At 50.0% G+C, this 27,532-nt stretch overlaps 1 protein-coding gene across 1 annotated transcript in view; it reads left to right on the forward strand.

The window, feature by feature from the left end:
• Positions 1 to 285: 285 nt before the first annotated feature.
• The window catches only part of OBI1 (ORC ubiquitin ligase 1), a 63,918-nt gene continuing 36,671 nt past the window's right edge, over positions 286 to 27,532 (forward strand). The window contains exons 1-4 of the mRNA XM_069758068.1: positions 286 to 621; positions 7,893 to 8,028; positions 24,256 to 24,347; positions 26,008 to 26,253. Coding sequence (XP_069614169.1) covers positions 559 to 621; positions 7,893 to 8,028; positions 24,256 to 24,347; positions 26,008 to 26,253 — 537 coding nt within the window. The 5' untranslated portion in view covers positions 286 to 558. The remainder of the gene's footprint in view (positions 622 to 7,892; positions 8,029 to 24,255; positions 24,348 to 26,007; positions 26,254 to 27,532) is intronic.

Here is a 27,532-nt window from a genome sequence, read left to right on the forward strand (position 1 = left end):
GGAACTCGACACCCAACATTGCGCCCCTACTTGTATGTTTGAGGAAAAGAGGGGTGTAGAACCACAGAACCTGTTAAAAATTTGAATCCCACCCCCGTCTGAAGCCCCTCATTAACACTGGAGTATGACCAGCTAGCCTTCTCTATCCAGAATACCCCTTTTTGTTATGACACAAATAACAGTTACTAGTGTACATGTGCTAAGGGAATGTGACATACAACACCATACAGGGCGACATCACTGTAATCCGCAGAGGATTCCCTGTGTGAATGTACCACAATGACGGGAGTAATAACAGACATGACAGAACACAGGTGCAGTCAGACAGTGCCGGCTCCCAGACAGAACGGCAGCCGGTAGAGCCGGTGACCGCTGCACGCAGCCTCCATCTATAGGTGAGAGAGGAGGAGGAAGCCCGCGGAGAAGGAAGCAGGGCGCCAAGCAGCGCGCGTTCTCCCGCCTGGACAAGTTTGGCCTCTGCCGCCGCTCGTAGCTGCGCTTTGTGTAGGAAGAGAAAGTGATCTATTCTGGAGTGAGAAGGAGCGGGCACGGAGCAGGATGGCACACAACGTAACGCTGGCACTAACTCTGCCCATTACCTGCCACATCTGCCTGGGCAAGGTAAGAACACCGAGCCGGCACTGACTTATGGTCTCTGTACAGAGCAGTGTCCATGTCTGTGCACGTCCATGGGGCATGAGTGATGCTTCTGACCACAGGCGCCTGGCTCTGCTATTCCCAGAGTTGTCAGGTGTTGCTCATAGCTGAGGACACAGGCAGTGTGCAGGGTGAGTGTGTGAGCATTTCCCCAGAGCCACGATGAGCCCTCAGTGAATGTGGTCGCCTGCTCCATCTGCCAGTGTCACACTTCACATATGAGAGTTTTGTTCCTGTGTATTTTTTAAATTCTGCAGTGGGTCTGACATGTGCGCTCAGGGGCCGCCCCAAGAGAGAGAACGCGTGGGCCGCCCCAAGAGAGAGAACGCGTAGGCCGCCCCAAGAGAGAGAGTGTGAGCCGCCCCAAGAGAGAGAGAGCATGTGGGCCGCCCCAAGAGAGAGAACGCGTGGGCCGCCCCAAGAGAGAGAGTGTCGGCCGCCCCAAGAGAGAGAGTGTGGGCCGCTCCAAGAGAGAGCGTGGGCCTCCCCAAGAGAGAGAACGCGTGGGCCGCTCCAAGAGAGAGTGTGGGCCTCCCCAAGAGAGAGAGGGCGTGGGCCGCCCCAAGAGAGAGAACGCGTGGGCCGCCCCAAGAGAGAGAACGCGTAGGCCGCCCCAAGAGAGAGCGCGCTGGCCGCCCCAAGAGAGAGAGTGTGAGCCGCCCCAAGAGAGAGAGAGCATGTGGGCCTCCCCAAGAGAGAGAACGCGTGGGCCGCTCCAAGAGAGAGTGTGGGCCTCCCCAAGAGAGAGAACGCGTGGGCCGCTCCAAGAGAGAGTGTGGGCCTCCCCAAGAGAGAGAACGCGTGGGCCGCTCCAAGAGAGAGTGTGGGCCTCCCCAAGAGAGAGAACGCGTGGGCCGCTCCAAGAGAGAGTGTGGGCCTCCCCAAGAGAGAGAACGCGTGGGCCGCCCCAAGAGAGAGAACGCGTGGGCCGCCCCAAGAGAGAGAACGCGTAGGCCGCCCCAAGAGAGAGAGTGTGAGCCGCCCCAAGAGAGAGAGAGCATGTGGGCCGCCCCAAGAGAGAGAACGCGTGGGCTGCCCCAAGAGAGAGAACGCGTGGGCCGCCCCAAGAGAGAGAGTGTGGGCCGCCCCAAGAGAGAGAGTGTGGGCCGCTCCAAGAGAGAGCGTGGGCCTCCCCAAGAGAGAGAGAGCGTGGGCCTCCCCAAGAGAGAGAACGCGTGGGCCGCTCCAAGAGAGAGTGTGGGCCTCCCCAAGAGAGAGAGGGCGTGGGCCGCCCCAAGAGAGAGAGTGTGGGCCGCCCCAAGAGAGAGAGAGCACAGGCAGGCCGCCCCGAGAGAGAGAGCGCGCTGGCCGCCCCAAGAGAGAGCGCGCGCGCGCGCGGGCCTCCCCAAGAGAGAGTGCAGGCTGCCCCAAAGAGAGAGAGCGCAGGCAAGCCGCCCCGAGAGAGAGAGCGCGCTGGCTGCCCCAAGAGAGAGAGCGCGCGCGCCGCCCCAAGAGAGAGCATGGACCGCCCCAAGAGAGAGAGAGCGCATGCGGGCCGCCCCAAGAGAGAGAGAGAGTGTGCGGGCTGCACCAAGAGAGAGAGCGTAGGCCGCCCCAAGAGAGAGAGAGAATGCGGGCTGCCCCAAGAGAGAGAGCGCGCGGGCCGCTCCGAGAGAGAGAACGCGTGGGCCGCCCCGAGAGAGAGAGCGCAGGCAGGCCGCCCCAAGAGAGAGAGAGCGCGTGCGGGCCGCCCCAAGAGAGAGCGCGCGGGGCGCCCCAAGAGAGAGAGAGTGTGTGCGGGCCACCCTAAGAAAGAGAGCACGAGCCGCCCCAAGAGAGAGAGCGCGTGGGCCGCCCCCAAGAGAGAGAACGCGTGGGCCGCTCCAAGAGAGAGAGTGTGGGCCTCCCCAAGAGAGAGAGAGCGTGGGCCTCCCCAAGAGAGAGAACGCGTAGGCCGCCCCAAGAGAGAGAGTGTGAGCCGCCCCAAGAGAGAGAGAGCATGTGGGCCGCCCCAAGAGAGAGAACGCGTGGGCCGCCCCAAGAGAGAGAGTGTCTGCCGCCCCAAGAGAGAGAGTGTGGGCCGCTCCAAGAGAGAGCGTGGGCCTCCCCAAGAGAGAGAACGCGTGGGCTGCTCCAAGAGAGAGTGTGGGCCTCCCCAAGAGAGAGAGGGCGTGGGCCGCCCCAAGAGAGAGAACGCGTGGGCCGCCCCAAGAGAGAGAACGCGTAGGCCGCCCCAAGAGAGAGCGCGCTGGCCGCCCCAAGAGAGAGAGTGTGAGCCGCCCCAAGAGAGAGAGAGCATGTGGGCCGCCCCAAGAGAGAGAACGCGTGGGCCGCTCCAAGAGAGAGTGTGGGCCTCCCCAAGAGAGAGAACGCGTGGGCCGCTCCAAGAGAGAGTGTGGGCCTCCCCAAGAGAGAGAACGCGTGGGCCGCCCCAAGAGAGAGAACGCGTGGGCCGCCCCAAGAGAGAGAACGCGTAGGCCGCCCCAAGAGAGAGAGTGTGAGCCGCCCCAAGAGAGAGAGAGCATGTGGGCCGCCCCAAGAGAGAGAACGCGTGGGCTGCCCCAAGAGAGAGAACGCGTGGGCCGCCCCAAGAGAGAGAGTGTGGGCCGCCCCAAGAGAGAGCGTGGGCCTCCCCAAGAGAGAGAGAGCGTGGGCCTCCCCAAGAGAGAGAACGCGTGGGCCGCTCCAAGAGAGAGTGTGGGCCTCCCCAAGAGAGAGAGGGCGTGGGCCGCCCCAAGAGAGAGAGTGTGGGCCGCCCCAAGAGAGAGAGAGCACAGGCAGGCCGCCCCGAGAGAGAGAGCGCGCTGGCCGCCCCAAGAGAGCGCGCGCGCGCGGGCCTCCCCAAGAGAGAGTGCAGGCTGCCCCAAAGAGAGAGAGCGCAGGCAAGCCGCCCCGAGAGAGAGCGCGCGCTGGCTGCCCCAAGAGAGAGAGCGCGCGCGCCGCCCCAAGAGAGAGCATGGACCGCCCCAAGAGAGAGAGAGCGCATGCGGGCCGCCCCAAGAGAGAGAGAGAGTGTGCGGGCTGCACCAAGAGAGAGAGCGTAGGCCGCCCCAAGAGAGGGAGAGAATGCGGGCTGCCCCAAGAGAGAGAGCGCGCGGGCCGCTCCGAGAGAGAGAACGCGTGGGCCGCCCCGAGAGAGAGAGCGCAGGCAGGCCGCCCCAAGAGAGAGAGAGCGCGTGCGGGCCGCCCCAAGAGAGAGCGCGCGGGGCGCCCCAAGAGAGAGAGAGTGTGTGCGGGCCACCCTAAGAAAGAGAGCACGAGCCGCCCCAAGAGAGAGAGCGTGCACGTGGGCCGCCCCAAGAGAGAGAGAGAGTGTGCGGGCTGCCCCAAGAGAGAGAGCGCGGGCTGCCCCGAGAGAGAGAGAGTGTGTGCGGGCCGCCCTAAGAGAGAGAGCACGAGCAGCCCCAAGAGAGAGAGCGTGCACGTGGGCCGCCCCAAGAGAGAGAGAGAGTGTGCGGGCTGCCCCAAGAGAGAGAGAGCGCGGGCTGCCCCAAGAGAGAGAGAGTGTGCGAGCCGCCCTAAGAGAGAGAGCACGAGCCGCCCCGAGAGAGCGTGCACGTGGGCCGCCCCAAGAGAGAGAGAGAGTGTGCGGGCTGCCCCAAGAGAGAGAGCGCAGGCTGCCCCGAGAGAGAGAGCGCGCAGGCTGCCCCAAAGAGAGAGAGCGCGTGGGCCGCCCCCAAGAGAGAGAACGCGTGGGCCGCTCCAAGAGAGAGAGCGTGGGCCTCCCCAAGAGAGAGAGAGCGTGGGCCTCCCCAAGAGAGAGAGAGCGTGGGCCTCCCCAAGAGAGAGAGAGCGTGGGCCGCCCCAAGAGAGAGAACGCGTGGGCCGCCCCAAGAGAGAGAGCGTGGGCCTCCCCAAGAGAGAGAGCGTGGGCCGCCCCAAGAGAGAGAGTGTGGGCCGCCCCAAGAGAGAGAGAGAGCGCAGGCAGGCCGCCCCGAGAGAGAGAGCGCGCTGGCCGCCCCAAGAGAGAGCGCGCGCGCGGGCCTCCCCGAGAGAGAGAGCACGCTGGCTGCCCCAAGAGAGAGCACGGACCGCCCCAAGAGAGAGAGAGAGAATGCGGGCTGCCCCAAGAGAGAGAGCGCGCGGGCCGCTCCGAGAGAGAGAACGCGTGGGCCGCCCCGAGAGAGAGAGCGCAGGCAGGCCGCCCCAAGAGAGAGAGAGCGCGTGCGGGCCGCCCCAAGAGAGAGCGCGCGGGGCGCCCCAAGAGAGAGAGAGTGTGTGCGGGCCGCCCTAAGAAAGAGAGCACGAGCCGCCCCAAGAGAGAGAGCGTGCACGTGGGCCGCCCCAAGAGAGAGAGAGAGTGTGCGGGCTGCCCCAAGAGAGAGAGCGCGGGCTGCCCCGAGAGAGAGAGAGTGTGTGCGGGCCGCCCTAAGAGAGAGAGCACGAGCTGCCCCGAGAGAGAGAGCCTGCACGTGGGCCGCCCCAAGAGAGAGAGAGAGTGTGCGGGCTGCCCCAAGAGAGAGAGCGCGGGCTGCCCCAAGAGAGAGAGAGTGTGTGCGGGCCGCCCTAAGAGAGAGAGCACGAGCCGCCCCAAGAGAGAGAGCGTGCACGTGGGCCGCCCCAAGAGAGAGAGAGAGAGCGCGGGCTGCCCCAAGAGAGAGAGCGCGGGCTGCCCCGAGAGAGAGAGCGCGCAGGCTGCCCCAAAGAGAGAGAGCGCGTGGGCCGCCCCAAGAGAGAGAGAGAGTGCGGGCTGCCCCAAAAAGAGAGAGCGCTCCCGGGCCGCCCCAAGAGAGAGAGTGTGCGGGCTGCCCCAAGAGAGAGAGAGCGCGCGCGGGCCGCCCCTAAGAGGGTGTGCAGGCCTGATGGATGCCGAGGCATGTGTCCACCATAATCACCCCCTGTAATAAAACAATGTTATTGTGTTTGGTGGCCCTCTGGCTGGGAATGCTCATTGTACTATTTGTCCCCACACAGTTACACAAACGGCGTGCCGGACAGAGACCGAAAACCATGATTAGTCACATATTGCAACGTTCCGGTTTATATCAGGACATTCTGTGGGATAAGGGCCCGATGCAGTGTGGACCTCGCCTCACAGCTAATGGGGAAGAAGCTGTTGTGTAACAACATACACCAGCACAGCACGCTTTTGGCCTAGGCCAGGTTAAAGGGGTTGTCTTTAGGGAGAGCATCTGGTCAGTTATGCAAACAAACTATGATCGGAGTGAGTTTTGCATAATTTATTTGATTCTCTCAGATTGTGGAAATCAGCCTGCACTTAGATGTCGTCCCAGAGCAGTCCAACGGTTTCCACAGACTCATTACTTTGCATGGACGAGTGACATCCGAATATCTGATCAGACTCGGGCATACTGTGTGTAACGGGGTCTAACAAGCTGGGGTACCTCTTTCAGTACCACCCCATGTTTCAGGAGGTCCACTCTGCTTTTGCTGGATTCTGAATGAAGGACGCTGGCTGGAATTCCTTGGTTACGTGAGAGCATATAAAAGCTGACTGCTACCCCACGCATTTCCAGTCTAAAAGAACACCCTTTATTTACAGCACACAGAATATATAACACAGATACAAAGGACAGGCCAATAGGAAAACAGCTGGCTAGACATACATTACAATAGCCAAGGGGGCCGGAGCCTGCCGCTATTTACTGTGGGAATTACAAAGGTGGGGGGAGGTCAGAAAGAGAATATCTTGTCCAGGAGCGCAGCCTGTGGACTGATGCATTTCACATGGAAACTATTATACATACATATACTGCATAACATTCTTGGTGCTGGGGGGTTCTGTAACACTGTGATTTCCCCCCCCCCCCCCATCTTCCAGATCGGCTCTGAGGAAAAAGTCGGACATGTGCACTGACCCATAGGATACCATTGGTCCTAATATACGGCTATGTTTACGAGCCCTTAGGTGATAACTTTTTGGTGGGGTGAGCAGGTAATTGTGCAATGTTCTGATGCTTCGTAAATAAATGCTTCGCTCAGACGTCCCGGAGTCACGCACAGGCTCTCTGTACCCACTGTGGTCTACGGGGCAACGTGTTATCTAGCTTTTTTAAAAAATAAAAAATTAAAATATTCCAAAACTGTGTCAGCTTTTCTACATTTATACAATTTTCTTTTGCTCTCATTTCATATGTATTTCTGCTGGTTACCTTTGAGTGCGTTGACGCAGAGTTTATGTTGATTTAAAAAAAAAAATGTAAACATGAAAAATAAAAAAATATGTTTTGTTCAGTTTTTATATTTTTGTTTGTGTACAGAGTTATGTTTTTATTTTTCAGATTTTAGATTCAGTGGCAAAATTTGAGGCTTTTTTTTTCCAAGCAAAAACGCCTCAAAAATTGACATGTTGGCTCTTTTTCTGGTGTGTGTGTAAAAGAGTATTAGAAGCGGTTTTCCGTGCGCACTGCAAACTCGCATACAATACTCCATTCAAATACTACGCCCTTAGGGAATGTCCAGACCCGACAGAAAAAATCCGATGTGGAATTTCTTGCGGATTTGCTATTGGGCATTGCCAAGGGTAAGATCAGCACTGAGAGTCCACAGATATAATTTTTTGCAGATACACAATCCTTGTGAATATTTTCCCACAGTGGGTAGGAGACTAATTGCACTCTCATCCACATTTTTTTTGTCATAAGGATTTTGTGGTTTGCATGGTTTTTTGCACAGTGGAGCGGGCCACTTCTTTCAGCGTTTTTTCACCCATTGAAATGAATGGGTGGTGAAAAAACACAGGTATCAGGTTTTGCTGCATTGTTTTGTGCCAAATCCTGATTCTGTAGAATAGGTCTTTTTTTCAACACTAAACTATTATTAGCATGCGCAAGAGACAAATCTAGCATGCAAAAACCACATAAAAAAAAAAACACAAGAAAAACCAAAGGAAAGCCTGCTTCTTACCTGCAAAGAGGTCAGGTTTTGCTGCAGAAAAAAATGCTGAAAAAACGCTGCTAGTGTGAACTTACCATTTATTTTTTACCAGGTTTTTTTTGTATTGTACAGTTCCCTAATTTATACCCAAAAGATCAGGTATATTAATTAGTGTTCAGGATATATTGGCTGATAGTCATATCCCTGTGTACTGTTATAGTAACCGATCCTCTTATCTGAAAACAAAGCACATGGTAACGTTTCCCATCTTTTATGAGAGCATGTGCCTGCTGCCGTATACAGGCTGATGGGGCCGCGGGTCATGTCATACCTTACTGCTGTCCGGCTCTATAATTGGATCACGTCTGACATGACCCTTGTGCACTCCCTCAGATACACTATATGTACTTTATACGGTATACTGTATATAATAATATCTCCCTGTTTCTTGATTGCAGGTACGAGAGCCCGTCATTTGTGCCAACTATCATGTCTTCTGTTCCATCTGCATTGAACTATGGTTGAAAAATAACAGCCAGTGCCCTGCTTGTAGGGTGCCCATAACTCAGGAAAACCCCTGCAAGAACATCATAGGTAAGCTCAATTCTGCTCATTTCTTTCTTTGTTCATACCAGTCCATTGCCAAGAATATTTGTTCTTGCAGGGTATTCATGCTATCAAGTCTCCCATCAGCAGTTGCTTTTTCCGCTTGCTCACCCATGATAGTTGTCATGGGCAATAGCACACACAGAACGGTTACAAGGGGGTACCCTTAATGAACTCAATACACTCCAAACTATGAATCCACCGTTTGCTGTGTTTTTTTTACTGTGATATTATCCAACAATCCGGTATTTTTCCTGTGACCTGTCCCAGTAATATGTACACCTTTCCAGTATATGCAAAACTGTCCTTATCATACCCTGTAATAACGACAAATACAGTTGTGTATGTTTGCCCCCTTCCTGATTTTCTATTCTTTTGCATGTTTGTCATATTTAAATGTTCCAGATCACCAAACAAATTTATATATTAGACAAAAACAACACAAGCACAAAATGCAGTTTTTAAATGAAAGTCTTTATTATTAAGGGGAAAGGAAATCCAAATCTACAGGGCCCTGTTTGAAAAAGTGATTGCCCCCTAAACCTAATAACAGATTGGGCCACCGTTAGCAGCAGTAATCTTTTTGTCTGTCCGTTCACGGCGTATTCTCCCAAAAGTCTTGGGGATCATCAGGATGTTTTTATGTTCTTATTGCTCAGCAGTGGTTTTCGTGTTGGAGCTCTGCCATTCAGGCCATTTTTGCCCCGTCTCTTTGTTATGGTGGAGTCATGAACACTGACTTTAACTGAGGCAAGTGAGGCCTGCAGTTCCTTGGATGTTGTTGTGGGGTCTAAGTTTTGTGACTTCTTTGATGAATCGTCGCTGTGCTCTTGGGGTAATTTTTGCTAGTCGACCACTCCTGGAAAAGGTTCACCACTGTTTCATGTTTTTGCTATTTGTGGATAATGGCTCTAACTGTGGTTCGCTGGTGTCCCAAAGTTTGGGAAATGGCTATTTAAAGTTTTCCAGACTGATAGAGCTCAATTACTTTGTTTCTCATTTGGTGCAGAATTTCTTTGGATCGCGGCATGATGTTTACCTTTTGAGGCTCTTTTGGTCTACTTCACTTTGTCAGACAGGTCTTATTTAAGTGATTTCTTGATTGAGAACAGGTGTGGCAGTATTCAAGCCTGGGTATGGCAAGGAAATTTGAACTCCGCTTCCCAAAGATGTGATAAACTGCAGTTAATTTATGTTTTAACCCCTTCCCGACATGCATCGTACTAGTACTGCTCTTCGTGAAGTGTGTTCCCGCAAACAGCAGTACTAGTACGGCGCAGCGATCACGCGGCCTCACGCTGAGCGCAGCGGCGATCGGGTGCAGGTGTCAGCTGTATGTGACAGCTGACACCCTGCAGCAACACCCATGATCGGTGCTAGCACCGATCGTGGGCATTTAATCCCTATGATGCCACAATATAAAGGGGCTTCGCGCAGGGAGGAGGCTCCCTGCACGCATCCATCAGGACAACGCAATGCGATCGCGTTGTCCTGATGGTCTCTGTGCAGACCTCCGGCACCAAGATGGCTGCAAAGTCCTTCTGGGTCCTGCAGGAAAGGTGGCTTGTGAGCGCCTGCTGAGATTGCATGCCTCTTTCTCTGCCTGTTAGATCCTGATCTGATACTCTGCACACCTTACAGTAATGTCCCATCCTGGGAGAATGTAATAAAAATATGATATATAATATAGTGGGAAAAAAAATCCCCGAATAAAGAAAAAATATATATTTTCCAATAAATACATTTATTTATGTAAATAAAAAAAATATAAAAGTACACATATTTGGTATCGGCGTGTCCATAACAACCCACTCTACTGTCACACTAGTTAACCCCTTTGGAGAACACTGTAAAAAAAAAATAAACAAGGCAAAAAACAATGCTTTATCATACCGCTGAACAAAAAGTGCAATAAATCGTGATAAAAAAGATGGATATAAATAAAAATGATGCCGATGAAAACACCATCTTGTCCCGCAAAAAACAAGCCGCCATACAGCTCCATCAGCAGAAAAATAAAAAAGTTATAGCTCTCAGAATAAAGTGATGCAAAATAATGATTTTTTTCTATAAAATAGTTTTTACTATGTGAAAGCTCCAAAAAATAAAAAAAGATATAAATGAGGTATCACTGTAATCGTACTGACTTGAAGAATAAAGCGGTCTTGCCAATTTTACAAAATATGGAATGGTATTTAAAAAAAAAAAAAGCAATTCCTGAAATGCCGTCTTTTGTTCATTTTTTTTTTCTCCCAAACATCAGAATAGAAAGCGATCAAAAAGTCATGTGCCCACAAATGGTACCAATAAAAAATGTCAGCTCGTCCCGCAAAAAACAAGACCTGACATGACTCTGTGGGCCAAAATTTGGAAGAATTATAGCTCTCAAAATTTGGTGATGCAAAAACTAGTTTTCGCAATAAAAAGCGTTTTTTAGTGTGTGACAGCTGTCAAACATAAAAACCCGATCTAAATCTGGTATTGCTGTAATTTCACCGACCTGAAGAATAGTCGCCTAATCACTTATACCGCACAAGGAATAGTGTAAAACATAAATAAAACCAATTCGTCACATGATATGTTTTTTTTTTCATTCAGCCTCCCTAAGATCGCAGTAAGGCTTGGCGCACATTTATCCTGTGCTCTGCGCTGAACTCTTACACTGGGGTTTCCGTGTAAATCTCTGAAATACATGATTCAGACAGAACCTCGGTGGAAGATTCCCCATAATGAGGCAGATGGAGGCACTGTGGACGCTGTCTGACCTGTGATCCGTCAATGTTCGTCTTTTTACGATTGCGTAAATGTGCAGTCGGCCACAATTTTGTGTGCTTCTGAAAAGGACACCGCTGAACAGAGGCCAGACGGAGTCCAGAGTAAATCTGCTGTCTCATAGTGAATGGATTCATCTGTCACGTCACTCAGAGATTTAGATGGAAACCCCAAAGTAAGTGCTCAGCGTAGAGCGCCGGATACCTGTGATCCCAAACGTTATGTAAAATGTTCCCATTAAAAGCTTCAACTCAATCCACAAAAAATGCAAGTCCCCATTCAGATCTGTCGTCTGTTAACGGAAATATAGGGGGTTCCACGTTACTGGTAGCACAAACGCTCTGGAAAAGCTGACTGGCTCCTCACCCCCCTAAAACAAATTCAGCAAATTCAGATGCCCCCCCTTCTGAGTCCCAGTGTGCCTAAACAACATTTAGCGCCCACATGCCCTCTTAGTTTACAGGTGTATGTCTCCAGAAGCAGGAGCTGGGCATATTGTACTTGTCACTACGTACTGGTCACTACAATGTACTGGTCACTACAGCGGCAGTTTGCAATTTTCACTCGTCAATATCCACTGCTGCCTGTTTCTGGAAAACACCCATGGAGTAAAAATCTTCACTACATCTGTAGATAAATTCCCAAAAGGTTATCATTTCCAAAATGGGGTCACTCGAGGGGGGATTCTGCTTTTCTAGCACTTAGGGGCTCTATATGGAATCCCCAAACTAGTCTAGGAAAATCTGCACTCCAGGAGGAAAATAGCGCTCTGTCCCTCCCGAGTCTCTCCGTATGGCAAAGTACTACTGTACAGCCACATATGGGGTATTTCTACATTCAGCAGAAATTGTGGGACTATTTTTTCTGTCATTTCTACCCATTTCCCGGTGTAAAAATGTGAAACTTGGGGCTAACACACAATCTTGGTGGTAAAAATTAAAATAGTTTTTTTCCTCCACTTTCCCAATGGTATAAAAATCTGTGACACACCTGTGGTGTCAATATAATCACTGCACCCCTTGATGAATTAATTGAGGTTTAATTGGTAAAATGGGGTCACTCATGGGGGGTTCTGCTGTTCTGGTACCTCAGGGCACCCTCAAACAAGTGAGAAAAGGAGAAGAAAGAAGGCGCCAAGTAAAGTGCACACAAACCAAAATAATTAAAATAACAGCTTTATTAGAAAATGTAAGTGCTAAGATTATGTTAAAAACATTTAAAAACAAACAACCAAAACAAGATGACTAATAGAATGAACATAGGCAGACACAATGAAGAAAGTACCGCACGATAATTGGAGAAGATCAAAGGTTTAGGCAATTAGGCAAAACATCATTACAATGAAAGATTGCGGTAAAAATAAATATGTAAATTTGAATGGCAGAATATTAAATAGGAGAGTGCCAAATACGTCAAGTCACTAAGACAAATGTGGAACGTAGAAAATGCTAAAATAAATCCAAAGTGACGAGACAAGATTGGCACTGCAAGCACCTAAAAAAGTGGACCGTTTTTAAAGAAAAAACACAATAATGATGACTAGGGTTGAGCGAAACGGGTCGGCCATTTTCAGAAGTCGCCGACTTTTGGCAAAGTCGGGTTTCATGAAACCCTACCCGACCCCTGTGTGGGGTCGGCCATGAAGTCGGCGATCTTCTGAATCTGGTATCGGAATTCCGATCCCGAGTTCTGATATGTTTGCAATATCGGAAATCGGTATCGGAATCCATATTTAAGTGTAAAATAAAGAATTAAAATAAAAAATATTGCTATACTTACCCTCTGACGCGCCCTGGTACTAACCGGCAGCCTTTCTTCCTTCGAATCAGCGCTTGCAGGACCTTGCGGTGACGAGCGAGCGGTCACATGGGCGGTCGCGCGACCAATCACAAGCCGCGACGTCATCGCAAGGTCCTGCAAGCGCTGATTCGAAGGAAGGAAGGTTCCCGGTTAGTACCAGGGCGCGTCCGAGGGTGAGTATAGCGATATTTTTTATTTTAATTCTTTATTTTACACTTAAATATGGATCGCAGGGCCTGAAGGAGAGTTTCCTCTCCTTCAGACCCTGGGAACCATTGGAAACCCAATAAACTGCATTGGGTTTCGAGTTTCGGCCGACCCCGACCCCGACTTTTTTATAGGATCGGCCGATTTCACTCGACCCGACTTTTGAAAAAGGTTTCGTGAAACCCGACCCGATCCTATAAAAGTAAAAGTCGCTCAACCCTAATGATGACATGATAGTGTGTGTGGCTGCAATGAAATATTGATTGATCAAGGTCATTGAATAATAAAAAAAAAGTTTATATAGTAATAATAAATGTATAATATTATTAGACAATGACAGTGATCCTGGATGTTAAATACAGCTACATAACAAATTGTCCTATGCAGAAAATAGCCTGCTCATAGGACAAATGTCATATATATATGGAAAAGTGCCTGGAAGAAAATATCAGTGAATTCACATGTTAGAAAGGGATATGTACCGCAATAGGAGACAACTGTGTCTGCCTGGCCCAACACGTGTCGCTGCATGCAGTAGCTTCGTCAGGGGAAAACCCTCAAACCAGTCCAGCAAAATCTGCACTGTAAGGCTGTGTGCACACGTTGCATTTTTTTCGCGGGTTTTTTTCACGGTTTTTCCTGATAAAAACGCTATAAAACCGCAAAAAAACGCATACAATAAGCATCCCATCATTTAGAATGAATTCTGCATGTTTTGTGCACATGATGCGTTTTTTCCCGCGAAAAAAAAACACATCGCGGTAAAAACCGCAGCATGTTCATTAATTTTGCGGGTTTTTTTGCGGATTTCCCACTACAAAATGCATTGGGAAGTGTCCGGAAAAAAACGCGGCAAAATCGCAGCAAAAACGCATGCGGTTTTCTTGCGGATTTCTTGCAAAAAATGTCCGTTTTTTGTCAGGAATTTTCTGCGAGAAATCCTGAACGTGTGCACATAGCCTAATATGGCGCTTCTTCCCTTCTGAGCTTTGCACTGTGCCTCAAAAGTAGTTTTCCACCACATATGGGGAATCGGTGAACTTGGGAGAAATTGCACAACAAATTCAGGTCCATTTTCTCCTTGTGATAATAATACAAAATCTGTAGCTAAAAAAGATTTTATTTTCACGGCTTAACGTTATAAACTTCTGTGAAGCATCTAGGGGTTCAAGGTGCTCAATACACATCTAGATAAGTTTCCAAAATGGTGTCACTTATGGGGGTTTCCACTGTCTAGGCACATCAGGGGCTCTCCAAACGCGACCTGGCATCCTCTAATTATTCCAGCAAATTTTGTATTCCAAAAGTCAAATGAACTTCCCTACCAAGCTCTGCCGTGCGCCCAAACAGTTGCTTTCCTCCGCTTGTTGGGTTTCGGCATGCTCAGGAGAAATTGCACAACAACATGTATGGTCCATTTTCTCCTGTTACCCTTGCGAAAGTAAAAAAAATAATAATTAGGTCTAAAGGAAAATTTTTGCAAAAGAAAAGTAAATGTTTATTTTTTCCTTTCACCTTCCAAAAATTCCTGTGAAGCACCTGAAGGGTCAATAAACTTCTTGAATGTGGTTTTGAGCACCTTGAGGGGTGCAGTTTTTAGAATGGTGTCATTTTGGGTCATTTTCTGCCATATAGACCCCTCAGTCACTTCAAATGTGAAGTGGTCCCTAAAAAAATATGGTTTTGCAAATTTTGTTGTAAAAATGAGAAATCGCTGGGCAACTTTTAACCCTTATAACGTCCTAACAAAAAAAAAAATAGTTTCCAAAATTGTGCTGATGTAACGTAGACATGTGGGAAATGTTATTTCTCTATCGCCTTTCATTGGGGGACACAGGAACCATGGGTGTATGCTGCTGCCACTAGGAGGCTGACACTATGCAAATAAAAAAGTTAGCTCCTCCTCTGCAGTATACACCCTACCGACAGGAAGTAGGATATTCAGTTTAGCTTAGTGTCAGTAGGAGGTGGACACGGGTCTTTCATTAGACCCTTATCTACCTCAATGTACGTCATTTTCTTTTCAGGTTTTCCGGAGGGATACAGGGTGAACAGTCACACCTGTAGTCCCACAATACGGACTATGAGTACGGCGTGTACTGCCACCCCGTATCCTCATAGATCCCTCTCCAGGACCAAGATCCTAGCACACAAGCGTGCTCAGAAGTCCGGTCCTGGCTCCATCCCCCACCCACTCGCCCACCAGAGCCTGTCGGTTGCGGAGACGAGGACGTCCATCAGCTCCTGGACGTCTCATTCCTCTTCAGGTTAGTACCGGCGTGGGAGGTTTGAGGTGAGTATTTTCCCCATACCATCCCAGATCATTCAAGGGTAAGTATACAGATGAAGAAAGGTGAGTATTTTCTCCCCTGTCTAGCAATCTAAGAGTGGGGCTCAGGGGTTGTTTTATGGGGAAGTCACTGTGTCCCACAGTTTGGGGTCCAGGGCTCTTACCTCACCCTGGATCTCTCTTCAGCTTCCCTTGTGCGGCACATGGGTCCACCAGAGAAGGGGTTCATTGCGGCGGTAGCGCCGGGGCCTTGTAAGGTTTCCACGGCGTCTCTCCCCCACAGCGGTCACCAGGCTCTAATCCAGGCCCCGGCTTCGGTCGGGGCCTGGACCTTTTCCGCCGGCCACCGGGGGCTAATTTAGGCCCCGGCTTCTGTCGGGGCCTAGTGCGGCGTTTCGGCCCCGCCCCCATCCTCTTTCCGGCGGGTCTTTCTCCCGCGTTTTCCCCCTTCTCTCCGGCGCTTTGCCCCAGCCACTCCCTGGCCTAGGCACAGACCGCGCCGCAGTGACTCTAGCCCCCGCTCTCTCCGTCGGGTGGGCTAGCCTTGCGGGGCCTCCACGCCGCGGCTTCCATTCCCGACGGCCACCGGGAGCTAATTTAGGCCCCGGCTTCAGTCGGGGCCTAGTGCGGCGTTATGGCTCCGCCCCCGTCCTCTTTCCGGCGGGCTTTTCTCCCGTGTCTTCCCCTCTCTCCTCTCCGGCCCTTAGCCCCGCCCACTCCTCTTGGCCTCAGCACAGACTGCGGCCGGCGCCATCTTTGTACTCTCAATCATGCAGCTTCAGCGCCGGCTGCTTTCGGCGCTTCTTGGCTCATGCTGCGGACTTCAGAGTGCGGGGCCTTACACCACTCCCGGCGTGTGGACCCAGCGGTGATTTCTTACAGGACCTGCCTTCCCTGCCGACCTCCTCCTACAGCCGAAGCTATCCACAGGACATCTTCCGTGAGTAGCTCTGCACTGCAGACCAATACCCTTCCTCTGCTTTAGTCAGGCACCTTTTGTGCTCTCCTGTAAGGGCAGGTTCCCCTTAGGTCAGTCCTCTCCCACCTGTCAGGACTGCAGCGATCCCACATCGTTCTGGGCTCCCCCCCCCTCTGCCCCGAGAGAGTGAGGACCCTATCCCAGGGTGGGCTTCCTCTCTGTCTCAATCTGTGGCGGATCTCACCAGGGTATCCCAGACCCCGGTGTCCGTTCTGGATAGATTGTCCTGGCAGACCTCCGCAGTAGCCAGCGGGTCACAAGTAGCCCCGTCTGAGCCTACCAGGATAGGCCTTAAAGAGGTCCAGACCGGAGCGCCATTGCGACTCCTCTTCCCGTTCCATCTCGCCTCACGGCCCATTTCAGCGGGCAGCTTCTTCCCGATCCTCTCCCGAGTCAGGCGAGGCGTTTTCGGACGCACCTTCAGAGGGACGTTTTGGAGCTGCATTCTGACCAAATCGCTAACATGAGGGATATGGTTCAGAGCCTCATTGGAGCAATCAACCAGACCCGTGGCATCAAAGATCCCTCTACGGAACGCGCGGATCAGGCGGTTTCGTTTAGACGGTCGAAGCCACCTTCCAAGTTCTTCGCTTCTCACCCTGAATTCGAGAAGGCCCTGACGAGAGAAAAAGAGAATCCGACCATCCGCTTTCAGAGAGGAAAGCGCCTTGGCGTTTTTTATATCCCTTTTCTCTGGAGCTCACCGCTTATTGGACTCTGTCCTCCAACACGGTCCCCCCGCTATCTGGCGGAGCATCTCTGAAAGATTCTAACTATAGAGTCATAGAATCCTTTGCGAGCTCAGCTTTTGAATCGGCTGCGTCTATTTTTGCCCGGCCATTGCTTATACTTGGGTTTCATTATCCATATCCAAAGGTCACACAACTCCGTCGGAGCATTCTGGACGGGGCCCTCCTGGACAGCTGGCGGAGCTTGCCAACCAGTTTTCTCATGCGGGTGAATACTTGGTCTCCGCTTCCCTGGATGCCGCGTCTTTTGCGGCTCAGGTGTCCAGCAATGCCGTTGCCATCCGTCAGTCCGTTTGGCTCAAGGCCTGACAGGCGGATTTGTCTTCAAAAAGTCCCTTACCAGCCTGCCTTTTTCAGTGTTCACGTCGCTTTGGTTCTAAGTTGGGCCAAATCATTAGGACGCTACCGGGGGGCACAAGTCTACACCTCGTCGCCCCCCTCCTAGACGGCAATTTCGGCCTTTACGTCGCTTCGTGGCATCAAACTCCTTTTCCCCGCAGCAACAGAGGCCACAGGCACGTCAAGAGTAGAAGACTGTTTCCTTTAGACCACACGCCTTCCTGGCGCTCCCGCTACTCCCAGGGTAGATCCTCCAGGGCTAGGACTGGAGGATCCACCTCGGCATGACTCACAGCAAGACGCCAGCCCACTTCCCAGGATGGGCGGTTTTCCCTTCTTCAGTGATGTCTGGATCCCCTCAGCAGAGGACGCATGGGTCAGGGAAGTTGTATCCTCGGGATACAAAATAGAGTTAGTTTCACAACTCAGGGATCGTTTCTTCGGATCCCGACCCCAAGAGTCCCTGTTCTAGTTCCGGGTTTTCTTCGCAGCCACCGCTTCTCTCCTCAAAGCCGGAGTAATAGTTCCCGTCCCAGAAAAAGAACGGTTCACTGGTTGCTATTCCAATCTTTTGTGGTACTGAAAGAAGAAGAAGAAAAGAAAAAGAAGAAAAAAAAAAAAAAGGCAAGTTTCGTCCCATTCTGGATCTCAAATTGCTGAACTGGAGAGTTTGTCTGAGACTCTTAAGGATGGATTCCCATCGTTCAGTAATTGCTTCCATGGAGGTTCGAGAACTTTTGTGTTCCATAGAAATTCAGGACGCCTACCTTCATGTCTCGATTTTCCCGGGACATCACAGATTCCTGTGCTTTGTGGTGCTCCAGGACCATTTTCAGTTCTTCACCCTGCCGTTCGTTCTCGCAACCGCTTCCAGGGTTTGCACGAAGACCATGGCGGCGCTGATAGCCATCTTGATGGTCAGAGGCTTATTATTTTTTTCTGTACCTCGGCGACATCCTCTTCTAGGCTCCGTCCCCCTTTTTCTCAGGCTCACCAGAGCCTGTCCATCGTCCTCTACACCCTAGTCCGCTTCGGGTGGCTTGTCAACATGAAGAAATCCTGTCTTGTTGCTTCCCAGCGCCTTGTTTTTCGGGGCATGCTCTTCGACACTCGTCAGACCAAAGTCTTCCTTCCCGAGGACAAGAGATCCATCCTTCGTCGGGATGTACCCTTGCTTTAGGGTCCTCGGCTTCCCTTCTTCTGATCGCCCATGAAGTTTCTGGGCAGGATGGTAGTGACGTTCGAAGCAATCCCCTTTGCCCAATTTCACTCTCAACCTCTTTAGCAGGCCATTCTGTCACAGTGGGACAGGGCTGTCTTGTCCCTGGATCGTCCTATCCGACTCTCTTCCCGAGTCAAGGGTCCCTCAGCTGGTGGCTGACGTCACCTCTCATCTCCCAGGGCATGTCCTTCCTTCCAGTTCTTTGGCAAGTGGTGACGACGGACGCCAGCCTGCTTGGCTGGGGCGCTGTGTTTCGCCATCTGACTGCTTGGGGTCGTTGGTCGGCGCAGGAGTCTCTTCCGCAGATCAACATCCTCGAGCTTCGGGCCATCTTTCTCTTCCCTCGTCACTAGGGAAGGATTCTCAGGGGTCTACAATGCCATGGAGGTGGCAAATGTCAATCATAAAGGGGGGACTCGGAGCTCCTTGGCCGAGGTATCCAAGATCCTCCTCTGGGCAGAGGCAATGGTTCTGGTGATATCCACGGTGCATATCCCCGGCACGGACAATTGGGCCGCCGACTTCCGCAGCTGCGAGGGTCTCGCGGCAGGGTTATGGTCCTTGCATCAGGAGGTCTTCCATCAGATTTGTCTTCGATGGGGGACTCCGGACGTGGACCTCTCTGCGTCCCGAAGGAACAGGAAGGTTCCTTTGGTTCGTCTCCAGATCTCGCGACCCTCCCGCGTGGGCGTCTACGCTTTGGCCTCCAGGGTCTGGTCTGCCACCCGAATTATCGGTCGCTCAGTTTACGGCATGGCTGTGGACTCCACAGTTATAAGAGCGTCTGGCCTTTCGTCCCGGTCGAGTCACACTACAATCCAGGCTAGGAAGCCTTCGTTGTCTTCCAGGTTCTACTATCGTACCCGGAAGACTTTCGTTCATGCGAGCCCAACCGCTTTTCACCTATGTCCTTTTCCCTGCCTTCCATTTGGTTTTCCTTCAGGCAGGACTGGATTCGGGCTTCGCTCTCAATTCCCTAAAGGGCCAGGTTCCTGCGCTCTTCTTCCCTTTAAGAAGACATTATCTTCTCAGCCACAGATTAAGACCTTCCTTCAAGGAGTAGCCCACGCTGTCCCTCCGTACAGGGCCTCTGTGGATTCATGGGATTTAAAGGTTGTGTTGGTTGTTCTTAGGGGTTTCCCCTTTGAGCCTCTCAGGGAGTTTTTCCCTGTCAGTTCTATCTCGGAAGGTGGCTTTTCTCAGGTCCATCGCTTCGATCCGCCGCGTTTTTGAGTTGGCGGCCATTTCTTGCCGACCTCCTTTCTTGATTTTCCACAAGGACAAGGTGGTCCCAGGCCTCCGCCTTCCTTCATTTCACGAGGTGGTTTTCATCTTTCCACCTCAACGAGGACATCGTTCTACCTTCCTTTGTCCAGCTCCGAATCATCCTCTGGAGCGATAGTGGAACAGGCTGGACCTCGTCAGGGCAGTGAGTTTCTCCCTGGCTAGCACGGCCGCTTTCCGAAAGATGGATTCTCTGTTCGCCATCCCTGATGGCGTGCGTAGAGGCCTGCCGGCTTCCAAGGCGACTATTGCTCGCTCGATTAGAACGGCAATTTTGGGAGCTTACCGGGTCAAGAACAGAGTGCCCCCTCCTGAGATAAAGGCTCACTCTACCTGGGCAGTCGGCGCTTCCAGTGCGGTACGTCACAGGGCTTTCGCCGACAGCTTTGCAAAGCGGCAACCTGGTCTTCCATCCACATGTTTTCGCCGAACTACGGCAGACTCCAGCCTGGGCAGAAGGATCCTGCAGGCGGCAGTGGTGAGTCCTCGGACCTGATGGAAGTATGTTTTTCCCACCCCAGGGACTGCTTTGGGACGTCCCATGGTTCCTGTGTCCCCCAATGAAAGGCGATAGAGAAAACAGGATTTTTGGTTGCTTACCGTAAAATCTGTTTCTCGGAGCCTTCATTGGGGGACACAGCACCCTCCCAAGTTGAACAGCTCTGTTTACTGTATACTTTTGAGTTGTTTGAACACTCTTTGAGTGTTTGAAACTGTTAATCTATGGAGCGCCGTGGAATTTGTTGGCGCTATGTAGATAAAGTTTATTATTATTATATTATTATTATTATTCTTTCTCTTTTACACGTTACTTCTCCTACTGCTTTCTCACTAACTGAATATCCTACTTCCTGTCGGTAGGGTGTATACTGCAGAGGAGTAGCTAACTTTTTTATTTGCATAGTGTCAGCCTCCTAGTGGCAGCAGCATACACCCATGGTTCCTGTGTCCCCCAATGAAGGCTCCGAGAAACAGATTTTACGGTAAGCAACCAAAAATCCTGTTTTATTAACTATTTTGTGTGATATGACTTTCTGATTTAAGGGCATAAAAATTAAAAGTTTGAAAATGGCTAAATTTTCACCAAATTTCAGGGTTTTTTTTTTCACAAATAAACGCAAGTCATATCAAAGAAATTTTACCACTATCATAAAGTACAATACAGTCTCAATCTCCAGGATCCGTTGAAGCGTTTCAGAGTTATGACCTCATAAAGTGACAGTGGTCAGAATTGTAAAACTTGGCCTGGGCAGGAAGGTGAAAACAGGCTTCTCAGTGAAAGGGTTACCGTAAGTAAAGGGGCGGGGTAATCACTTTTTTACACAAGGCCCTGTAGGTTTGGATTTCTTTTTCCCTTAACCCCTTCACGACATGCGCCGTACTGGTACTGCACATGTCGTGTCTCCTCCTTTGATGTGGGCTCCGGCGCTGAGCCCACATCAAAGTCGCGAAATGTCAGCTGTTTTGTACAGCTGACATGTGCGCGCAATAGGGGCAGGTGGAATTGACTAGTTAAATGCCGCTGTCAAACGCTGACAGCAGCATTTAACTACAGCTTCCAGCCATCGGGCCGTCGCATGATCGGGGGTCAGCGATGCGTTGGCATGACAACCTGAGGTCTCCTTGAGACCTCTATGGTTGTTGATGCCGGCTTGCTGTGAGCGCCACCCTGTGGTCAGCGCTCATAGCAAGCCTGTAATTAAGCTACATAGGAGCGATCTGATGATCGCTGCTTTGTAGCTGAGCCGATCAGGCTATGCCAGCTCTAGTCTCCCATGGAGGCTATTGAAGCATGGCAAAAGTTTAAAAAATATGAAAAAAATATAAAAATTTAAATCACCCCCCCTATCGCCCCATTCAAAATAAAACAATTAAAAAAAATCAAACATACACATATTTGGTATCGCCGCTTTCAGAATTGCCCGATCTATCAATTAAAAAAAAAAAGCCAGAAATACGTTCTTTTGATCGCCCGTTATTGCATTTTAATGAAATGTCGCGGCTGCACAAAAGTGGTATCATTAGCTCGGCACGCAAAAAATAAGCCCTCACCCGACCCGTGATCCCGAACAATAGAAACGCTACGGGTATCGAAAAATGGCGCGAGTTTTTATTTATTTATTTTTTTTAGCAAAGTTTGGAATTTTATTTTCCCACTTAGATAAAAATAACCTAGACATGTTTGGTGTCTATGAATTTACAATGACATGGAGAATCGCAATGGCAGGTCAGTTTTAGCATTTAGTGAACGCAGCAACAAAGCCAAACAAAAAACAAGTGTGGGATTGCATTTTTTTTGCAATTTCACGTCACTTGGAATTTTTTTACCGTTTTCTAGTACAGGACATGGTAAAACCAATGATGTCGTTCAAAAGTACAACTCGTCCTGCAAAAAATAATCCCTCACATGACCATATTGATGGAAAAATAAAAAAAGTTATGGCTCTGGGAAGGAGGGGAGCGAAAAACGAAAACGCAAAAACGAAAAAGAGCTACGTCTTGAAGGGGTTAATAGTGAAGACTTTAATTTAAAAATTGCATTTTGTTTCCTTGTGTTACCTTTGTTTAATATTTAAACGAACTCTGTCACCTGAATGTGGCGGGCTCTGTTAACGGTCCGATGGGCGGTGTTTTCTGTTCTTTCATGCACCCCTTCCTTTCCCGCTGGCTGCAATATTGTCTTGAATTTGATTAGTTTTCCTCCATATTACATGCGTGCACAATGCAATCTCGCCTTGCGCACGCGCAGTATGCTTTGCCCAACTGCGGGCAAAGCTGAAAAGCATTAGTGCGCATGCGCCGGCGCACTATGTCCCGGAAGTATTTCGCTGTGTTCCTTTTCCGGCGGGAAAGGAAGGGGTGCATGAAAGAACAGAAAACACCGCCCATCGGACCGTTAACAGAGCTTGCCAAATTCAGGTGATAGGTTCCCTTTAATTTCATTTGGTGATCTGAAACATTTTAAGTGTGACAAACGTGCAAAAGAATATGAAATCGGGGAGGGGCAAACACATTTTCACAGAACTGTAATAGGTCCACCTCTCCGTATCCTGTAATACCATCCTGTAATAGGCACACCTGTCCTTATACTGTAATACCATCCTGTAATAGGCACACCTGTACTTCTCATGTCCTGTAATAACGTCACATAGGCACACCTGTCCTAATCATTTACTGTAATGAAGCACCGTAGTAGACACACCTGTCTTATATACTGTAATAGTGTTCCGTAATACACACCTGTCATTGTGCTGTAATATGTCTCGTAATAGACACACCTGTCCTTTTTTTAGACAGTAATATTATCACCTAACTTATGATATAATAGCATCTTGTAATGTTGAACTTAATAGACATTTGTTATTTTTAGTCATATCAAAACATATAGTTAATAACGCACATCTATCTCAACAAAGTCCTGCAACAACGCACACCTGTCCCGAAAGCATCCCTTGGCGGCACACACCAGTTGCAACAAAATCCCGTAATGCTGCATGTCTGTCCCGTCAGCATCCCGTAATGCCAATTGCCTGTCCCGATAGCATCCTGTAGCAATGCACATCTGTCCCGATAGCGTCCTGTAACAATGCACACCTGTCCCGATAGCGTCCTGTAACAATGCACACCTGTCCCGGCAGCGTCCTGTAGTAATGCACACCTGTCCCGATAGCGTCCTGTAACAATGCACACCTGTCCCGGCAGCGTCCTGTAACAATGCACACCTGTCCCGGCAGCATCCTGTAACAATGCACACCTGTCCCGATAGCGTCCTGTAACAATGCACACCTGTCCCGGCAGCGTCCTGTAACAATGCACACTTGTCCCGATAGTGTCCTGTAGTAATGCACACCTGTCCCGATAGCATCCTGTAACAATGCACACCTGTCCCGGCAGCGTCCTGTAACAATGCACACCTGTCCCGGCAGCGTCCTGTAACAATGCACACCTGTCCCGGCAGCGTCCTGTAACAATGCACACCTGTCCCGATAGCGTCCTGTAACAATGCACACCTGTCCCGGCAGCGTCCTGTAGTAATGCACACCTGTCCCGATAGCGTCCTGTAACAATGCACACCTGTCCCGGCAGCATCCTGTAACAATGCACACCTGTCCCAGCAGCGTCCTGTAGCAATGCACACCTGTCCCGGCAGCGTCCTGTAACAATGCACACCTGTCCCGGCAGCATCCTGTAACAATGCACACCTGTCCCAGCAGCGTCCTGTAGCAATGCACACCTGTCCCGGCAGCGTCCTGTAACAATGCACACCTGTCCCGGCAGCGTCCAGCGATGCCGACAATGTGCGGCAGGCTTCTTTAGCACTTTCCTCAGAATAACCGCTGTCACATAGTCCTCTCTATCCCTGTGTAGCATCAGTGTAACAAATATATTACATGTCTAAACTTTGTGGAAATCCCATTGCACTAAGCCACGGGACATTATTGTGTGGAAGGAAAATTTGTCTTGTGCTTAGTGCATTGCTACATGTATAACTCATACACTCTTGTAGATATAGATTTGTATTTACAGCAAGATGTGTCTATCCTTAAAATCAAAAAGTATTTTCCTTTGTCAGGTGGGACAAGTGAAGATGAAGGCAAGCTGACTCACTCAGGCCGAAAGCATCTTCGTAAAACTAGACTTGCACTTCTTCAGAAAGAATATGAGGTAAGATATTCAACTTTACATGGAGAGCAAGCAGTGTGCTAGAAAACCTCGAGTGTATCCTAAAGGGACGCCCATCCACTAAACTCAGTGCCTTGTCGGATCAACCCTGGGAGCAGAATGGCTTTTAACCCCTTCTTACCTGCCCCCTGCAGGGTTGTTCCATCATCATGATCTCACACTGACAGCTCTATCCTGTACTTAGTGACCTGAAAAAGCCCGCTACTGTCAATAAACGCCTTCAGCACTAGAGATGAGTGGATCAGGCACAATTCTAAATCACCTGTTCATGTGGATTTTTCCAGGAAGTTCGATTTTCAGAGAAGTTACTCCATGAATTTAATGTCCCTTATGCTCTTGGGTCTTTCCAGATCTCAGAATATAATTAACTTAAGATGTAAAAAAAATGCTCCTCACCATCACCCATCTGGTCCTCACCGCATCTTCAGATCTCCGCTGCTTGCTCTGAAATTTCCGGGCTTCTCATGCTGGGCCGGACACTGGATCCGATGAAGGTTCTGTGCATGTGCGTGCCGGATCACAGCACACAAGGTCACTTCATGACACCATGACCATCTGCGCAGAATCCTCTATGCTGGACTGGAACTTAAAGCTTTGATGATGGGATTTCAGCTCCAGTGGCGATCTGAAAATGTGGCGAGGTCCCGATGGGGGGCATAGAGGTGATTGGTAAGATGAGTATAAGGATTTCTTTCTTTTTTTTTCCACATGTTATTGGACTTTAAGAGTTCCATAAAATGACAGCCGCCATCTGTGTCCGGGCAGAAGCAAATTGCAAATAAAAATTGCAGCAAAAATGTGCATCAGAGATTGTAGGTTTCCTAGGCAACCAGCGCAGCACTTACAAGCCATTTGCTGTAGCGCTTGCAGGCGCTGCTCTGAAGCTTGTTGGATCGTCTCTGCTTGCAGCATTGAGAAGATCACATTGTGGACCCGAGGTGCTGCCATGAACTGTCAGTTAACAGAACTACCCGGCGCCCGGCAATCAGGAACCTAAGAGACTGATGTGTGGTGCACTCCTGCAGATAAATAATGAAACCCCCACCCCCCCTTTAGATGCAGGAGCAGCTGATTTTACATGTCTGGCTTCTATTTAACCCTTTCACACCATTAATAATCTCACAGAGATTCTCTGCACATTGGGGGCTGGGACATGCAGAAAAAGACACTATCTGGATCTTCTCTTCATGGCTCTTTACAGATCGGTATTATCTGTGATCTGTATATGAGGAAAGCAGACAGTAAAAAAAGACTATTTTTTGCAAGCCTGAAATTGACACATTAAAAAATAAATGTTGTAAACTTGTAGATGCTAAAAATAAATGCACATTAATGAGAAAACAATGGGAAACGGTGTATTGTGTGGAGCGGCTATAGTGCACAGAACATTATGTACTCGTATATCACCGCCATATACAGGAGGATTTGTTATGGATTGCTTAAATGACTTTAAAACCATATGTGTAAAATTTTTAGCAGTTAAGAAAAAACATTCCAAAATGTCAAATCTGCACACCGTATACATTCGCTATCAAGTGCCAGTAGCAAGGTTGAGTGTGCTTGTTGCTTGGTAAAAATTGCCATATAAATACTTACCTGTATCACAATTATTACTCTTCCGCATGTGTCTTGTGTATTTTAGGATGAAATAGATTCCCTAGTGAAAGAGATAGAAGAGCTAAAAAGGCACAATGTTCATCTAGAAGAGGGCCATAGTGATGCACCCCATCCTGCTGCCTTTTCTACATCCTGTAACTGTGCTATCAAAGAGGCTGAGGATGGAAGAGGTAATATTCATGACAGTCTGCTGGAAGAATGGAACAGAAAGTTGGAAATGGTGAATGCTGCCAATAAACAAGTTCAGGAGGACATTGAAAAGTTAAAAGAGGTGATTTTCCTATCTACTGACTAGCTCAGTACAAAGATAATAATGATGTAGTAATAATAATATAATACTATGAATTTTCAGCAATATACCGTTTATACTCGAGTATACGCCGACCCGAGTATAATCTGAGGCACCTACGTTTGCCACGGAAAACTGGGTAAGCTTATTTACTCGAGTATAAGCCGGGTATGCATTGTCCCCTCATCCCTGTCCTGCTATGCGTGGCTTCCCCCGTCGCTGTCGTGGTATGCGTGATTCCCCATCACTGTCCTTGTCATTGTATGCATGCCTCCTCCGTTCCGTCCCTGTCTGCATGCCTCCTCCGTTCCTTCCCTGTCTGCATGCCTCCTCCGTTCCGTCCCTGTCTGCATGCCTCCTCCGTTCCGTCCCTGTCTGCATGACTCCTCCGTTCCGTCCCTGTCTGCATGCCTCCTCCGTTCCTTCCCTGTCTGCATGCCTCCTCCGTTCCGTCCCTGTCTGCATGCCTCCTCCGTTCCTTCCCTGTCTGCATGCCTCCTCCGTCCCGTCCCTGTCTGCATGCCTCCTCCGTTCCTTCCCTGTCTGCATGCCTCCTCCGTTCCGTCCCTGTCTGCATGCCTCCTCCGTTCCGTCCCTGTCTGCATGCCTCCTCCGTTCTGTCCCTGTCTGCATGCCTCCTCCGTTCCGTCCCTGTCTGCATGCCTCCTCCGTTCCGTACTTGTCTGCATGCCTCCTCTGTTCCGTCCCTGTCTGCATGCCTCCTCCGTTCCGCCCCTGTCTGCATGCCTCCTCCGTTCCGTCCCTGTCTGCATGCTTCCGCCATTCCGTCCCTGTATACATGCCTCCTTATCCCCTATCCCTGTTTTCATGTTTCCTATTGAAAAAAAACAAAACATAATACTCACCTACCTGCTTGCCCTGGGTGCTGGCACTGCATCTCGTTCCGGCCGCCGGCGCCTGCCTGCAGCTCATCCTGCACTCAGCGGTCACGTGGTACCGCTCATTAAGGTGATGAATATGCGCTCCACGCCTATGGGAGTGGAGATGCGTCCATATTAGTGACTAGATGGTGGCCCGACTGTAACACATCGTGTATTCTAGAATATGCATGTCCACGTAGTATATTGCCCAACCACGTAGTATATTGCCCAGCCACGTAGTATATTGCCCAGTCACGTAGTATATTGCCCAGTCACGTAGTATATTGCCCAGTCACGTAGTATATTGCCCAGCCACGTAGTATATTGCACAGTCACATAGTATATTGCCCAGCCACGTAGTATATTGCCTAGTTACGTAC

This window comes from Ranitomeya imitator, chromosome 3 (assembly GCF_032444005.1).
Source record: "Ranitomeya imitator isolate aRanImi1 chromosome 3, aRanImi1.pri, whole genome shotgun sequence".
NCBI classification, from domain to species: Eukaryota; Metazoa; Chordata; class Amphibia; order Anura; family Dendrobatidae; genus Ranitomeya; species Ranitomeya imitator.